This window comes from Sebastes umbrosus, chromosome 5 (assembly GCF_015220745.1).
Source record: "Sebastes umbrosus isolate fSebUmb1 chromosome 5, fSebUmb1.pri, whole genome shotgun sequence".
Classification (NCBI taxonomy): Eukaryota; Metazoa; Chordata; class Actinopteri; order Perciformes; family Sebastidae; genus Sebastes; species Sebastes umbrosus.
The window spans coordinates 27086908-27104624 of record NC_051273.1 but is presented as its reverse complement, the minus strand read 5'-3'; the positions used below and the strand labels follow the sequence as shown (position 1 = coordinate 27104624).

At 38.3% G+C, this 17717-nt stretch overlaps 2 protein-coding genes and 1 long non-coding RNA gene across 5 annotated transcripts in view; all 3 read right to left on the bottom strand.

Annotated features, from left to right (window-relative positions):
- Nucleotides 1-3936, bottom strand: part of exoc2 (exocyst complex component 2) — a 150351-nt gene extending 146415 nt beyond the window's left edge. For both annotated transcript variants that reach the window (XM_037769780.1, XM_037769781.1), the window contains exon 1: nt 3882-3936. The gene's annotated coding sequence lies outside the window, so the exon portion shown is untranslated. The remainder of the gene's footprint in view (nt 1-3881) is intronic.
- A 3091-nt stretch (nt 3937-7027) lies between these two features.
- Nucleotides 7028-8658, bottom strand: LOC119488587. Its single transcript, XR_005206987.1, has 2 exons — nt 7979-8658; nt 7028-7455 (listed from the first exon to the last, which is right to left on the bottom strand). It is a non-coding gene; the product is annotated as an uncharacterized LOC119488587 (long non-coding RNA).
- Nucleotides 8659-9192: 534 nt separating this feature from the next.
- Nucleotides 9193-13265, bottom strand: LOC119487862. 2 transcript variants are annotated; one of them, XM_037768918.1, is made up of 3 exons: nt 13156-13265; nt 12971-13069; nt 9193-10611 (listed from the first exon to the last, which is right to left on the bottom strand). In XM_037768918.1, the coding sequence occupies exons 2-3, from the start codon at nt 13044-13046 to the stop codon at nt 9770-9772; spliced, it is 918 nt and encodes a 305-aa protein (XP_037624846.1). In that variant the 5' UTR covers nt 13047-13069; nt 13156-13265; the 3' UTR covers nt 9193-9769. The 2 variants fall into 2 exon arrangements, with proteins under 2 accessions (XP_037624846.1, XP_037624847.1); XM_037768919.1 differs by lacking the exon at nt 13156-13265 and having other exon boundaries at nt 12971-13149.
- Nucleotides 13266-17717: the final 4452 nt, after the last annotated feature.

Genomic DNA, 17717 nt, shown 5'->3' with positions numbered 1-17717 from the left:
GTGTATATTATATCGTATCGTATCGTATCGTATCGTATCGTATCGTATCGTATCATACTATTGATCCAGATTTGCATGACTAGGCTTTAAAGCGAGAGTAAACAGAGTTGAGCTGGTGATTTACACTTTTCCTGTGTTATTTAGAGCCATGGTCAGATTAACCCACTAGGGGGCCAAAATGTATAAACTAGCAGTGGGCCCCCTTCGCCTAACAGAACCATCTGAGAAGCCGTCATTGGCACTTTCAAAAAAATACTTGGAAGGTGATTGGATGAACCATTCGTCAATCAAACTCTTGCCGACACCAGTCGGGAGAAGAGCAAAAACATCTTTTCCACAGAGAAAAGCCTTCAGTGCTGTTCTTTGCTCTTTTTTCAATAAAAACATACTCTCCAGTTCTGATATAATGCTACTGCAGCATCTACACTAACCTCTTGAGGAGCCACCACTGTTGTTTTGAACTAACAGTTGCTTCTCTGTGTCACATCACACACACCTAAGCCATGCCTGTTGCTGCCAGTAGCTCCTCACAGGACGCCGATTGGTCCGAACAACTGTGGTTCAACAACACATCATTTGAAGCCGGACAAGATGGATTTTCGTGTGATCTCTACAAATGCAATTTGGGCCTCACAAGCTAGAGGGAAGGTCAGAAGATCCTAAAACTAGCTATCATGGGGGGACTAAGGATGTCACGAGAACCAATACTTCGGTACCAAGTCAATGCCAAAATTTTAAAAAAGTGAAGGTACTCTTTTTCTACAGTACCGCAGGAACCGTACGATGCCTTTAATGGTCACTGATAGGGATGTGACAGTGAAGAAAATTTACCCACCAGTTAATAAACTTGTGACAACACCGGTGTTACGATTACACCGGACATTTTAGAAGAAAAGATTACGGTCAATATGTGCAGAGCGCTGACTCTGATCTTTACTATCAGGTAGCGGTGTGTCTGGCCTCTCTGGTAGCGTTTCTGCTGCGGGGCTCTGCGGGGGGGTCTACCTGGTGCCGCTGCTCCTTGCACATCGGCTGTGACGGCTCCATCCACCTCACGGCGATTACCTCATTAACGTTATGGTTCCCTTATAGCATTGGGATTAAACGTGAAATATTGCCGAATAGGTGCGTTTGCTTTTTGCTTCGACAATAAATCCTCTGCCTCCTGCTCCTACTGCTCTGAGCTGACGGACCAGATGTATTCACGGTCAGTATGTAGCGTCCGTCATCTGACTATCAATTGATAACATGCCGCTGATACGCCAAAATGAACGAAATGGGTCAATTCTTGTTATTAATTACTTAAAGGCTACATGCCTCTGTTTTTTGTAATGTTCAAATGTTTTTAATAAAAGAGAGCGTGTTGAATTACATGGGATTTATTGTTGTTGTTTTGGGGTTTTTTATCGTGGTATCGAATTGGTATCAAGAATCGTGGAAATTCACTAGTATTGGTATCGACTACTAGATTTCTGGTATCGTGACATCCCTAGGGGGGACCATAAATGTCTGCACAATATTACCTGGAAATCCCTCCAAGTCATAAATATTTCCCTTCAAGCATACAACCGACAGACCAACTAGCTGACATTGCCAGAACCATCCTGCTAGTAGCAGGCCAAAAACATAAAACTGGAGTCTGACTGTAAATGTAATGATACATGCATTATTGTCAAAATAATCTAATAATCTAAATGTATTACATTTTGTCTAGTTATTACATAATGTGTTGTTGCAAACTTTTTTCCTTGAAAGCTTCCCAAGCTGGAGACCTCCAAGCATCCTGGAGCTAGAGGTCTGAAATAGTGTCTCAGCAGACTGGGTCAAATGAAGCACAGAAGAAGTGGGTAGTGAGACTGATAGTATGCTGCAGTAGCTGAGTGTGGAATTAGAAAGGGGATGGTTGCACTTGAGAGCTTGTTAGTGAAATCTCACCTTAACAGGCAGGATAACATCTGGTAAGGGCACATAAATGGATAGGGCTGCATTACCAGTCACTATCATCACCAGCCATTGGAGCATTTACACTCAGTGAGCCAACACTTGATAAATACAAATATTTTTTTAAAAAGCTTTACAGAAGAGAAGAGAAAGAAAGGAACAAAAGAAGACCAACCCTGAAGAGGAGAGTGATAGTGGTTGCAGGTAACCACTAGGGGGCAGAGTTTAGCTGCAGTTTAGGACTGCCGCTTAGTTTAGTAAACTGCAGTATAGCTTGTTGCTAACTAATACAGTACATTTGTAGTTGCAACATGAATAAAGCCACAAACTAACAAAACTCATAGATGGGTAATAATAGTTTTGCGAATGTCAGTAGCATTTTACAGACATTGAAAAAGTGATTTTTATGATGTTGCATCTTCTCTCTTTCCACTTTTTTCAAAATGGGAAATATTGAAAACTTGACTTCAATGTTACAAAATCCTGTAACACTTGTTAATAATCACACAATATTAGTCCAGGCTTTTTGGCTGCTGTTGTTAGATGGATAGATGGATAGATGGATAATCTATGGTACAGATGACGATACCGATTCAAATGCCTGGATCGGGTATTGACGACAATGGGGCCAATGTATTCAATTCAATTTTATGTTTATATACTATATATATATATTATACTGTATACTGGAATTTGAATTCCTTTTTAAGTTTTGACCAATTTGTTGCTGCATTAAAAAGGTTTACACTTGAATTGTAATTCTTGTTCATTTTGAAGATTTTTTACTAAATTGCTGGATTTATTATTTTAATGATAAAGACCAATTAAATAAATGTATATCTTTGTATTTACTGGTAACATTTTGTTTTACAAAGGAAAGCAATGTTTAAGTCAAACCTGATGTTGCCTTACACATAAAAGAATGATCCCAGTCACTTCCACACAGTGAGGCATACAGCTTATTGATTAAACACTGGTATCGGATTGGTACTCGGTATCGGCCGATACCCAAAGCCCAGGGATCAATATCGGTATCAAGACTGAAAAAGTCGGATCGGTACATCGATGTTGTTTGTATGGAAAAATACATATAAATATCGTATGAAGTTCCAAGGAGATATTTTTCGGGCTGTTTATTGAACATAAGAGACAAATAGATCTAAATATTTCTATAATCTTGATTTCATTTGAGATGGTGTGCAAATAAAGATGGATAAGACTGTTTGTCATCATATTAGAAGATTATGCCATTCATCAGGGCGGCTAAATCAGAACCAGCTCAATCTTCAGTCATTTCCCGTGACCTTATTTGGATTTTCAGAGAAGCTCTGCACATTCGTCTGTCTGTCTGGTCTTAAATGTCAAGTTTTGGGGTTAAAAAAAGGGGAAAACTGCCACACTGTGAGGCGCTTTGTGGCCTTGAGAACAGCTCTGCCCTCTCTTCAAACCAGTCACAGCCGGAGCACCAAACACAAGATTAATGTTTTGCACATGGATGATTGGCAGCTATTTATTTGAAAACCAATTCCAATGTGCTCTTTTGGCGCATGGCTTTGAGGTCCTGGGATATTTTGGAAATCTGTCTGTGTTTAATTAGGCACTTAATATAAACACTGTCGATGACACACTGAAGTGCCTGAAAAACAATTTCATACCCGATCCCTCAGGAGTGAGACTTTATAAGAAAAGACCACAAACTGATGAGAGGTCACCAGTAAAAATACTGAATTAAAATACTCTTTTTTTTTTTACAGTTGACATTCCTCATAGAATTGTGGACCTTAATGAACTAAAATGTGCTCATAAATCAAGATTTCCTGCTTTTTACTTCTCTGCTGCTGTTGCTGCTGCTGTTGCTGCTGCTGTGTGTGCATCAATGTGACAGCAGAGGGCGCTATGTTACTACTTAATGCCAGATTGTGTGTGCCAAAATTACTTACAAGTTCAAGACACTGGTGGCAACACAGGCATTCAGTGATGATGATGATGATGATGATGATGATGATGATGATGATGCCTACAAATGAAAACCAGGAATAAAGTCAATGTTACATTGCGTACAATAACTTTTTTTTCGTTCAGTTAATGCAACTCGCAATTTATAGGTTGTAGCGGGCTCAGTTTGAGGCTGGCTTGCCATTTTCAAAAGGGGTCCCTTGACCTCTGACCTCAAGATACTGTATGTGGAAAAGCCCTCATTTAAATCATTATGTCCTAAAAGTTGTCAAAATATCTAATAGCTGAATCCAGAGTTATTTTCCTCGGCATAATGAAAGTGCATCAGACCCACAGGACTGCAACGCCCTGCACGCTATATCCATTTCTGCCTGCTAGCTGTATGCGGCTGTAATAATGGATATATTGGCTGTAATTCATCACTTTTATTATTTTCTAATATACCCATGGGCTGTCTGCTGTAAGCCTGTACGGTGGTGGATATATTAACGTCTCTGTTCCCAAACAACCGGCTATCGGTCAGTAGCTAGTAGTGCTAGTAGCATGACATAAACAGAATTCAATGTAATTGCAGGGCAAAAGCACAGGACACAACCTCTTATACATCCATGGTCTGTGGTCTATTGGACAACTGTTTGGAGGTCCTTGACATGAAAAAGTTTCAGATTGTTTTCAAAAATCTGTGTGTTGGATTTTTCTAACTTCCATTTATGTCCATCACTCACTTTATTCTCCTCTGGGAAGTGAGTAAATACTTCTAATAGTATGCATTTATTTGCGATTAATCATGATTAACTATGGACAATCATGCGATTAATCGCAATTTAACATTTTAATCGATTGACAGCCCTAATAAAAACCTGTCACTGCATTTTGTGTCCGGGAAAAAAAAAATCGACATCCAGCCTTTTTTCTAAACAAATAAGAAAGTGCTATCTATTCAACAATAAGTAAGTATTGTGTGCTTTAAATCTGGGTGTCTGTAATCTATACATCAGAGTCAGAGCTGTAAAAGGGAACCAGCATTGTCCTGTGGATGGGCAAGGACACAATATGCTTCAGCAACGCCTTTTCATACAAAAGTCCACAAATGTACTTAAAAAGACAACAATAAATGCATCAAAATAAAAGCATGCATTTCTTGGGGAATATTCAGTGGTTTATAAGCCTTTTATTTTAACCTGTATTTGCTCTTTGTTTCACCTGGAGTCCCAAAAACATCTATAAGAAACTTATAATATATAACTGTAAAATGTGACATCAAAACTGAACAATCAAAACAAAAATGTCATCAAACTGAAGAAATTGTCACTGTGGAGATAAATGACATATTTAAGATGTGCTGTCAGCTGGGTAGACACACCTGTGAAGACACACCTGTGAAGACACACCTGTGAAGACACACCTGTGAAGGTACTGTAGAAACATGTTTCTTTGCCTGTGTGTAACTTTGGTATTTTTCCACCTGGACCGTATTTGAACATGTTTTTGTGTCTAATGGGGACAACTAGTTCTTAATACAAGTCCAGTATTGAGGGATAACACTGTAACCATGGCAACGAGCAGCAAGGACTAGTGAGCAGCCTCAATGTTCACTATTAAAGTGCTTGTTTCGTTCACTAAAAGTGTTTGTTCACTAAAAGTGCTTGTTTTTGCCACTGACAGGCTCACACTGTGTCTGAAAACATTACTGAAGGACCCTACAGAGAAATAAAACGTGTTTCTCACCTTTCACTAGAGCCGGTCTGTTTGTTATCCTGTCCAAGTCCCGCTCCAGGTGAAGTCTCGTTGTGAAATCTGAACATCCGTATACTCAAATAAGTTCAAAGACCTTCTCCACATTGACGAAGTTATCTAAATATTCCGCCATGACATTGAACATATTTGAGATAAAAACTAAGCGACGCTTTCTGTGCTCCAGCAGCAACTGACTCTGCTCGGCTAGCACGTCGTGTTCCCACGATGGATGTATTTCGGCAAATTGAAACATCGCGAGATTTCAAAACGACACTTCCCTGCTGCTTCCTTGGGTATTTTCTAGAAGGTAACCCGCAAATTGCAAAAACTTGCAAAACGTAGAAAATCAATCGATCAGTATAAAAAATATATCATTAATATATAACAATTGTAATGTTATGTTAATATTCATATTGATATTATTGAGTATTTGAGTTTTGATGCTTTGGCAACATTGTTTTTTGAAACTTTCATGCCAATGAAGCCACTTTGATTTGAAAAAAAACATTGGATTTAATTAATTGAAAAACTCTCGCGAGACTCATGACAATCCATCTGATTGTGGACCAGCTGACCAACATTGCCATCCATATAAAGCTACATCAAGCATAGCTAAAACACTGTGGGGGAAAACAGGAAAGGAGACGAATTTAAAAATCCATTGCTTCTAGTTTTATAATTCTCATTATGTTTATCAGGAGAAAGGCTAGTTGAGTCTGTAACATGTATTTTTTTGATACTGTCTGGCCTCCACATACTGTAGCAACACCTCAGTGACATAATTTGCCCATGACCTACACTCCCTGCTATACTCATAATCTCTCAAATACAGCAACTTTGTCTAGTGATTAAAATGCAGCCATTGAAGACTGAAATGTCAACGCAGATGCACTCAGGCTATTCTCAAGGTTCTCTAGTAGTTAGTGGGTTTCTAATATTGTAAAGGGAGCACATGTGGAGTGATGCTGATATCAAAAGACATCAGGTTTTAGGAAACCTGTTTGCATATCATATATTAGAAGTAATGTTTTATGTGTCTGTAAAAATCCTAAGCATTTCATTGTGATAGTTTTATGAGAGAAGAGTTGTATTACTGCAATTCTCTTTGTGCTGAATCACCCATGTACAGTATAGATTCCCACACAATTGAACAGACTTCCTCTGCAATCCTTTAAATGCAGTTAAACAAAACTCTGATACAGTAAAGAGCTCAGATTTCACTACATGCAGTGACTTGATAGAAGGGGACATTTTTGCTTCTATGTGATGCCATAAGAATATTGCTTGTGTGTGTGTGTACATTAACAGGAATGTGTATCTTACATGCTAAGACTCAGATATTGCAGCCTAGGTGTGCAGATATCACAGAGGAAACAGAAACAGAACATTTGACTTAGTTTCAACATTGCCTTTGGCATTTCCTGATTTATTGCTTCTTTCACAGAAGAGAACAAGCAACTGACAATGAGCTGATTTACTGATATATAAAGTTTAAACCTTCTGTGATCAGTAACATCAGACAGAAATGATAAACTCTGTTGGTAAATCCAACCACATATGCAGCTGGTTCAGTTTGTAACGGCTGGACAATCGGTGCAGAAGCGCCTGAGCAGAACATCAGTCTTCAGACAGGTTCCAGGAAATGACTGGTGAATGAGAGCCGAACTTGACAAGCAGCTAAAGTTCTCCACTGACATCACCACATCCAGAGAAGAGACAAGAGCAGGACAGGCTGATGAGGGTCAGAGCGTGGCTGGCCTGGTGCAATAGCTCGGGGTTATGGAAGCAAGCAGCTGAGGCAGGCAGATGCAAGGACAGATCCTGGAGACACAAGGAAACAGAAGAAGTTCAGGTAAAGCACATGGCACAAAGAAATAACTGTGATTACGCAAACTTTTTCTATGATACTGTATTTATACTGCACTTTTCAAAACAAAGTCACAAGTTATTCTATTGTAGACTATTCTAGGTCAATTTCTCTACAAAACAGAAGCTCTTACTACTTTTTTCATCCTCAGTGAACAACAGCAGCTCAGGTGGTGGAGTAGGATATAAAGAATGGTTAGTAAACCAATACAACAATACAGTAACACACAATTCTCTCTATTTCTTTACAATATAGACTATTTTACTTTGTTTACATGTCAGATTACTGACCTTCTTCGTCCTCGGTGAACGGCAGAGGCTCAGGTGGTGGAGTAGGATATAAAGAATGGTTAGTAAAACAATATTTGAATTATTGAATAAGTATGAATAAGCAGATTTAAAATACAATAACACACAATTCATACTATTTCTTTACAATATAGACTATTTAACTTTGTTTACATGTCAGATTACTCACCTTCTTCGTCCTCGGTGAACAGCAGCAGCTCAGGTGATGGAGTAAGAGAGGGAACAATAAATAATGGTTAGTAAGAGAGACAAATTATGTTTGAATTACTTATTAAGTGATATTATATGAACAAATAGATGTATAGCATATAGTTTGTAGGTGGGTTACATAATATTACTTTATCTTTTTTTACATTATAGACTATTTAAGATCACCTTCTTCATCCTCAGTGAACAAAAGCAGCTCAGGTGGTGAAGTAGGATATAAAGAATGGTTAGTAAAACAATGTTTGAATTATTGAATAAGTATGAATAAGCAGATTTAACACACAATTCTTACTATTTCTTTACATTATAGACTATTCCAAGTCCCTTTCTCAACAAAACAGAAGCTCATACTTACTTTTTTTGCGTCCACAGTGAATAATAACAGCAGCTCAGGTGGTGGAGTAAGATAAGAGTAAAGCAAGACAAATGTGGTTAGTAATTAAAATAATCTTTGAATTATTGAATATTTTGAATATAATAGATATTTTATATAGTTACTATACCTTTTTCGGCCGTATTAAAGGGATAGTTTTGGTTTTGAAGTGGGGTTGTATCAGGTACTTATCCATAGTCAGTGTATTACCTACAGTAGACGGCGGTCGGCACGTCCCCAGTTTGGAGAAACAGACAGGATACCAACATGGGAGCAAAGCGATGTACTGCTGTGGACGGGGCCGGCAGGAAAACATATTTTAGCTACCTAAAAAAAAGGCCCGCCTAAAAAAATCAATATCAGTTTAAGTGTACGCTATATCAGCCCGTTCTCATTCCTAAGGCGTCAAATACCGACGCTTTGTCGCAGCCGTCAGCGTTTGACACCGCCGCACAAGGCTCCCTTTAGCGCTGGTATGAGACGCACCGGACGTTCCCGTAACTACAATGTAAACCCATCCACGGCAACAGTAAACACTCAGGGAAAGTGCTGTGGTGACATTGTTTAAAGAGCGAAAGATACAGTGGGCGGGCGGGTGGCGTGGTGGATGGGCCATAAAAATAAACAAAAAACACTGGCTAAAATGTGTTTTGCTGCCTGCCCCATCCACAGCAGTACATTGTTTTGCTATTGGGCTGGTACTCCTGTCTGCTTCTCCAAACTGGGGACGCACCGACCGTCATCTACTGTGGGTAATACACTGACTATGGATAAGTACCTCATACAAAACACCCAAACTATCCTATACGGCATTTTTTTTTTTTTTTATCTCTGAAGACGTTCAGGAGGCATGCTAATAGGACACCTAACGTTGGGCAACTTTGAGCTAACTCCCTGTGGGAAGAAATATTGTGTTCATTTGAATACAGACAAGGCTGAAGATTCCTCGCCCTGCCAGACGCAAAGACTACATGCATGGGGTGTCGACAGCCCTGCCAGACGCTAGGACTACCTGGGGCATTGACGGCCTTGCCAGACGCAAAGGCCGGCCCTCAGGATGAAAGAAATAAAATAATGTCGATCGATCCACCGTTCAAAAATGAGGAATTACTGCACAAAAAGCCCCAGTGCAAGACGCTACGTGGGGTGTTCGCAGCCCTGCCAGACACAAAGGCCAGCCCTCAATCCAACGGTCCCGGTGCAAGAGGCTACCGGGGGTGTCACCAGCCCTGCCAGACGCAGAGGCCAGCCCCCGGTGCAAGACGCTACCAGGGGTGTCACCAGCCCTGCCAGACGCAAAGGCGGGAATGATTGGTCCTGTTGTGATGAGGAAGTGATGAAGGGGAAATGTGGACTCAGTGATTGCTCCTATGTTTAGAGTCAATCCGAGTCGCTGTTATCAGACCACCTCGGCCTCTTCGCAGCAGCCTCCTCCTCCCCGTCGCTGTCTTCCCTGCGTCTCCTTGTGGAGGGGCCGGGGCCAGAGTCTGCCTCGCTGAGTTCCTCAGGGGGATCGTATTGGCAGACTGGCCCGATGTCTTCAACCTCCAGGATAGGGAACTCAATCCCATTGTCCCCATCGTCCCAATCCTCAAGATGGTCCTCAAGATGGTCCTCATCCTCTCCATGTTGCCAAAAGGCGTACCTGTCAACAAAATACTCAATGGCTTCAAAATACTCAACGGCTTCAAAGCCACCGTGAGGGTCAGCAGATGGGAAACTATGAGGAAGACCATGAGGGTCCGCATGAGGGTCAACTTGAAAGTCACCAAACGGGTAGGCAGGAGAGAAAGTAGGAGGACGACCGTAAGGGTCAGCAGGAGGGCCAATGAAAGGGTCAGCAGGAAAACCATAATAGTCAGCATGAAGATCAGCTTGAAGGTTAGCAAAAGGGTTAGCGGGAGGAGGACCATAAGGGTCAGCAGGAGGGAAAGCATAGGGAAGAAGATAGGGAACAGGGTAATAAACAGGAAAAGGAGCAGCAGGACCCTGTCTCCATCCCAGCCCAAAGTAGGGCGGAGGGACCTGCTGCTCACCGTCCCCGTTACCTCCCTGAGGCTCAGCCTCAGCCTCCTGAAGCCCGTCCGCATCATCACCCCAAACAAGGCCAACCTCTTCCTCGTCCTCGTCCTCGTCCTCGTCCTCGTAATCAGGCAGGACAGGATCATCGGGGGGCCTCTCGACGTCAGGGCGCTCATTATGCAGAGGCCAAAAGGAGCCACCTGAGGAGGAAAAAAAACATTAAAATGTCACATTCTCCACTTCCATAAAACAGTCTTAAACAAGAAAATCGTTTTTGACCAGATACATTACCAGCACTTTGTAGAAAAGCCCCCAACAAACAGAGTGCCACCTCTAAAAGTGATATCACATATAGTGCAGTACTGAGTACATCTGATTTATTGATTGCAGTCAAGATGTGATGAGAATTTTAACAAATATAACAAAACAAGTCTCTTAACCCTGCCTTTAAAATAAGAGCAAATGAAACTCTCTCCACAAAAATATTTTTCAATGCACACAGAAATAGTTAAAATATGAATTAAAAAACGATCATTAAAATGACAAAAAATCAGTACAGAAAATTTGTATAAAATAATAAAATATTATAAAAATAAATTAAATACGTAAACAATGGAATATGTAATAATAATAATCATATTTATTATTAGACTTATTTTTATTATTAATAAAACGGTGTCAAAAATCCCCACACAAATGCAATGAAGTTCCCACATGACAAGCACTTTGTGAATGCAGGTTCAACAGTTTGTATATAAATGTCACAACATCCAAATATGTTTTTGATGAAAATTGCAAATACTTTTAAATACATATATTTGTAGATTTATATTACATGTATTTAAAATAATAAATATTTGTGTCTGCATCAGAAATATATTTGTGAACCTTATTTTTTATATGTGGATATATATTTGTTTACATTTATATATTTATATTTTTTAATCCTTCTGTGTGCATTCATTAATATTGAGACTGATCTGACTCCATAGAAGAATCGGTCAATTTAATCTTCGTTTGCATAACACAAGTCCACATAATAACCCTGTTCACATCCCTCTTTTTCTTTCTAAATACACATTTTGTTTCTTATAACCACAATTAAAGTCAGACCAGTATAACAGTAGTCAGAACAATAGGATGTAATTCTGTTATGTTGCATCACATTTCAATCATATTAAAAAACAGTGGAAACAGGTGGTTCTGACTCTATTCAGTGATATAGCGAGAAGAGATGATTGTTCACGACACTGTGTGTTTTTAGGAGGATGCTACTGCCTCCAGGATTCCCTATTAGTTTACAATAAGCTGTGAAAAACACTGCGATACCCAAAACGTTTGACGCGGACTGACCTACGTGCGTAATTACGTACGCTTAAACGTGGGTACCTTCATTAATTCACGCGCACTTAACGACAGGCCCTCTCCATAAATAACCACACCAAAATATATGTGAGTCTTGGTCCGGCAAACTAATCGCTTATATTTATATTTAGTTTCTCTCCTAGGTTGCAAATCTTAAAAGCATATTACAATGTGACGACAATACTATCATGTCAAGTAGAAGCTCTGAGTGGTGACTGAAAAGCTTTGGTTTTAGGTCCAATAACTGTCAGACACTTTAGTTGACTTCATGATAAGATAAGATAAGATATTCCTTTATTAGTCCAGCAGTGGGGAAATTTGCAGTGTACAGCAGCAAAGGGGATAGTGCAAAAAAACAAGATGCATCAGCTAACACAGTAAAAAAGAGCTAAACAAAGTGTAACAAAATATGAACCGTTTAAATAGAAGGAAGTATAAAAATAGGAGCAGTATATACAGTATTGACAATAAACAGACTATTAACAAAATTGCACAAATGGAAAATGATATTGCACAGTGAGAATGAAATGAATGAATGAATGAAATTCCACCTCAAAATATCACGTTATTGTCAGTTTTTTTTTCATTCAGGCTCATATAACAATATCGATCTGTTGGTGCATTTTGAGGAAAATCTAAAAATGAGTTCATAAATGTGATATATTTGAACTTAAAAAGGACCCGACAACATCTCCGGATACATTTTTAAGCCGCAATCTCAGCTGTCCACACAGAGGAACGTGACCTGTGTGTTTACACCTGCGCGCTCTGACGTCAACACGTTTGATCCTAATCGCTCGATCGTCTCCATGGTGAACTAAACAACTCATGTTTTTGGCATTATTCGAAAAATGACAATTTTCTTTCCGAAATTTTCGACGAAATTTTGGAAAAAATGTGTTTCCCTCAAACAAAAGTTAGTGTTTTCAAATCACTCCAGTTGTAAACATACTCCACAGCTGTCCTGTTACACTTCACTTCACACTTCTTATCAGATCATTATGATTTTATACCCAGAAAACATCAAGTATCACCACAACCAGTGTTTTCCTATAACAGGCCAACTAACAGGTGTATTTATCTATAAATCCAACAATTTAACATAATTAAAAACACATTGTGTACCGAAATTCTCTTTTAAAGAATTTAAGGAACATTAATAAATATTTATGACGAGATTAAAAGATGTCTTACTCGCAAAAGAAGCGATCCAGCGCCTGATCCTGGTCAGCAGGCCGTCCTCCTCCACAAGGGGTCCATTAGAGGCCATCTCTTCCAGCAGGTAGCTTTTAGCTGTACAGATGTTTCTTCAGCTCAGTAATCCAACAGGTTTGTTCTCCAAAATTTGCTCCAAAGGGCGATGAAAGATTTCAACTCACCAGATATTCACAGGTCAACTTGTGTCCAAGTCCAAGGGCGAATAGGAGTTAGTAGAAAGGTGTGCAGCTCTGACGTCACCTCGGTAAAACGTCAACGTTCCGTTTCCATGGCTTTAAGTGACGCACTGTACGTCAGATACAGTAATAGATGATATAATGTTAATTGTTTGGACTCTTTAGTGTGAGTGTGTACAGCAGGTGTTTCCATCAATAAGTGATGTGTATGATGATCTATGGTCACTATACACTTCACACCATCTTGACCCGGAGCTCACTGAACCAGGTCAGCACAGCTTCATTTTGTTGTTGTTGTATTTTTAGATACAAAATAATGTTGGCAGACAGTAAATGTGAATCAATGCATGCTTTGTATCAAAGATTGCATTATTAATTCATCTCCAGTTTATAGCCTACATCGTGGCATTTCAATGATGCTCAAGTGGCCTTTATTGTTTCTTCATTTGTTTCTTTCCTGATCCTCGTGCACCCTGTGATGCTTTTATTTTGTTTTGCCACTGGGATGATAAGATAAGATAAGATAAGATAAGATAAGATAAGATATTCCTTTATTAGTCCCGCAGTGGGGAAATTTGCAGTGTACAGCAACAAAGGGGATAGTGCCAAAAGACAAGATGCATCAGCCAACACAGTATAAAAAGAGCTAAATAAAGTGTAACAAAATATGAACCATTTAAATAGAAGGAAGTATAAAAATAGGAGCAGTATATACAGTATTGACAATAAACAGACTATTAACAAAATTGCACAAGTGGAAAATGATATTGCACAGTGAGAATGAATGAATGAATGAATGAATGAATGAATGAATGAATGAATGAATGAATGAAATGAAGAATACAGAGGAGCCCAGGGTCCCTCAGAAGCTCCAGGTTCACTGTGTGGCACAACAGTAACTTGAAGCAATAAGTGGAAAATCACAGTTTTGGAATATACAAATAAAATATGCATTTAAAGCCATTTTGAGTTAAATATGAGAATTATTTACGTTTTAATAAAATAATATTTTTGTTGACGTAAAAATAATAAAGAACATACAAGTATATCTGTCTAACATTTCCACAGCGGAACCAATATTCTTGTTACAGTGATGTCCGGCGGTCATTATTATGAGTGGCGCATTCTCTACACCTGAATGATAAGTTACGTTGCTGTATAATGTATAATGTTTTTGTATTATTATTTTTTTTAGAAAATATAATTACAATAACAATACATACACAACCTGCCAGGAGTACATTAATAAAGTAAAAAATTAAAAAATTAACAATAAAATAAACAATAAAAAAAATACATCTATATAAAGAAAAAGTAATACAAAATCAGAATAGATTCTCATCGGTCCATAAGAAAATTATCAAATACAGTAATGTTTCTTATTTTGGTGCCATATTGTCTCAGTTCTTCATAAAAATGTTCAAAATCAGGTTTGGAGTTACAGTACGTTTCTTTTTTTTATGAAGATTGAATGAAGTGAAGACTTGTAGCTGGAAGTTTCCAGCCAATGAGGGATCAGTAATTTTCTACATTATGCATTGGTTACTTTGCAGATTTAGCTTTCAGATGACATGAACTTTAATATACATTCTGATTTATTATTACAGGTTAAGATCAGATCCGATTGATCCCTGGGGGGGATTCACAAGCAGCCTATAAAGAAGAAAAACATGAATGCATCACCAATTATAATCCAATAATATATATATTATCCTGGAGTCATTCTGCATAATGAGTACTTTTGGTACTTAAAGTAGCCTATATTTTGATGTTAATTATGTTATACTTTTACTGAAGTAAAATGTGGAATGTAGGACTTTTACTTGTAACAGAGTATTTTTACATTGTGGTATTTCTACTTTTACTGAAAGTTCTGAGGACTTTGTCCAACACTGGAAATAAACTCACCGATTATACTGATAATGTGCATCCATTATGCACTTTTACAGACTGACCACTGGGGGGCAGGAATGTGTCGCACATTGAGAGAAGAATTCCTATAAAGTCTTCAGCTTTCTCTCTGCAGTCCAGTAAAAAAACTAATTAAAGTCTCTTATCATATAACAAACGATCATTACTGTATTTACTACTATTACTATTCTTATAATATTTACATATAAGGATGTTTAGATCCGGTGTGCTGTTTTGTGTCCCAGATATTATCTCTATAGGATGTTGTTGGTTTTCATTGGAAGCTCAGTGTAGTGACAGCTGGAGGGATCCGAGCTGCAGAAATGAACCTGATCCTATAACAAACACCACGACTGATTCATCAAATACATGTAGGCTAACCACAGCTACAATCTGGTGCACCCACCTGTGTGGGTTGCTGGTTCTGTTGTTTCCCTCCAAACACACACACAGACAGACAGTCAGATGCTGCGGAGAGAAACAGGCGACCCTCCATGTGTCAGCAGGGGTCACTGGTCAGCCGTGGCCGGCACAGAGGACTCATCGGCCGGACCACACAGGTGACAGTAGTCCGCTCTGCATTTGCTTCCAACAGAGAGAGACAACACATGCAAATCACAGAACAAAGAGAAGAATGAAAACACACAAGTGAGAAATGAACTGTTCTCACTGATCTGATCGTCACTGTTTTATCACAGTTTACTATTCATTGTTATTATTATTATTATTATTATTGTTTTATTTTTTTTCTTTTGTAGCTAAATCAAAATTCTGCTAATTCTGAAAGGTAATTTTCCAGAATAAAGACACGATAAAGAAGCTGACTTGTACCTCTTTTATTGGATATAGGCCTGATGTGTTTTAGTTATTTCCATGTACTCTTAGATGTATCGAAATACCAATGAACTGCATGTTTTTTTTTCTCCCCTAAATAGGATGTCAAGTTTAAAGGTAAACAAGTGTCCAACAAATTCACAGTCACGCTTTATGTTCACTTCACAGTTTCATCAGAATTAGTTCTGTCAATAGAGATATTTAGGAATACATTTTCGTTTTGAATATATATGTAGAATTTAAAGAATATTTCAGATGAATTTGTTAAACTTGCTTATATTTTTGTTGAATCCATAAAGTTAAATGAGAAATGTTGGAACATTTTTTATAAAGTCTCTCTCTCCTTTTTCTTTTTTTTTTTTTTTACATTATTTGCAGTATGCTACCGTTTAATAAACTCTGACACCATATACCAGCCTACATAATAAAACAGAACAACTCCAGCTTTGGTAACACATGTTTCAAATAAAACCACTTGATGCCACATGCAGGGCTGCTTCATACTTTTTAAATTATTTTATAGGAGCAGCCAGGCTTTTTTCCTTTTCTGATACATTTTTAGACACAACAATGTAGATTAAAAACAAATGTGAAGACAGGTTTAATACTGAACTAATAATATGTATAAATAATCTATAGAAATATAGTTATCTAAAAATACAGGACTATGAGTGGTAAAGCCGTTAACGTCCTATATCAATAAAACAAAAAATGTTATTTTATACAACTTATATATATATATATATATATATATATATGCGATTTTTTTAGTAGTTTGTAGTAGTTTGATAACAGACAAATTACAAAAATATTTTGTATTCTCTGTCAGCCTAAAATGACTGATTAACTGCCATCCTTCCCATAATGGTCTCCATCTTCTTTATGTTTTTAAACGCTTATTTAGGCTGTAAAAACCCACTCGTGTTGTTTTTAGGCTTTGCAATCAACACAACGAAACATAACTGTGTAGAAGCCTGATGTCTCTGTTAACACCCGCTCAGTGTGAAGGACATTTGGAGGTCTTTATCTTTAAAAAAAAAAAAAAAAAAAAAAAAAAATCCCACCTCTGTCCCAGCAGCCGCTCGCACCCAGGGGACCTTTTCTCACCCATCTCGACCAAATGATCTTCATTTAACCTTTAATTAGTTTCCCCACACCGCCCACCGACAGGGAGGCATCCTCACACTCTTTCATGATGTGCGTCTGTTTATTCAGAGGCTCAACAGCAGCTGAGGAGAGTCTCTCACACACTGATGAGTATTAGCTCGTTTTGCATTCCTAATCGGTAATACCTCTGCTCTAATTAGAGGTTTGGTGCATCCAGACATATTTTAAACCGTTCATTTTGGAAAAAGGCCTATAATTTCCGGGCCTGAGGGCCAATATGACACATAATATATATAATAATAGAATACATTTGTGGAATGCCGTTTTGGTACATTTTTGGGGAGCTTTGTTTAGGATCATTTCAGCTTTTACGCATAGTTTTGATATTTCGGAGATGAAGAGGAGGGTACACTATAGTTTGGTCAGACGTTTTTAAGGCATGTAACCCCACAATAAAAATCACTCATCGTTTCCAAAGCAGAATAATGAGAAAGTTATTTTATGGCTCATAATATAATAAATGTATATAAAAATAATAAATGTTTCGCAATTTGAGTCATTAAAGTGAACATTTTCAGCATTTAAGGCGCACTCTTAAGATAAGATAAGATAAGATAAGATAAGATAAGATGAACCTTTATTAATCCCCGGAGGGAAATTCAGGTGTCAAAGCAACAATATCAGCAAACAGAGTG

Coding starts and splice junctions, on each gene's coding strand:
- LOC119487862 (XM_037768918.1), bottom strand. CDS start 13,046: ATGGCCTCTAATGGACCCCTTGTGGAGGAGGACGGCCTGCTGACCAGG. Junction 10,612..12,970: donor CTGGATCGCTTCTTTTGCGA/GTAAGACATCTT, acceptor TTTCCTCCTCAG/GTGGCTCCTTTTGGCCTCTG.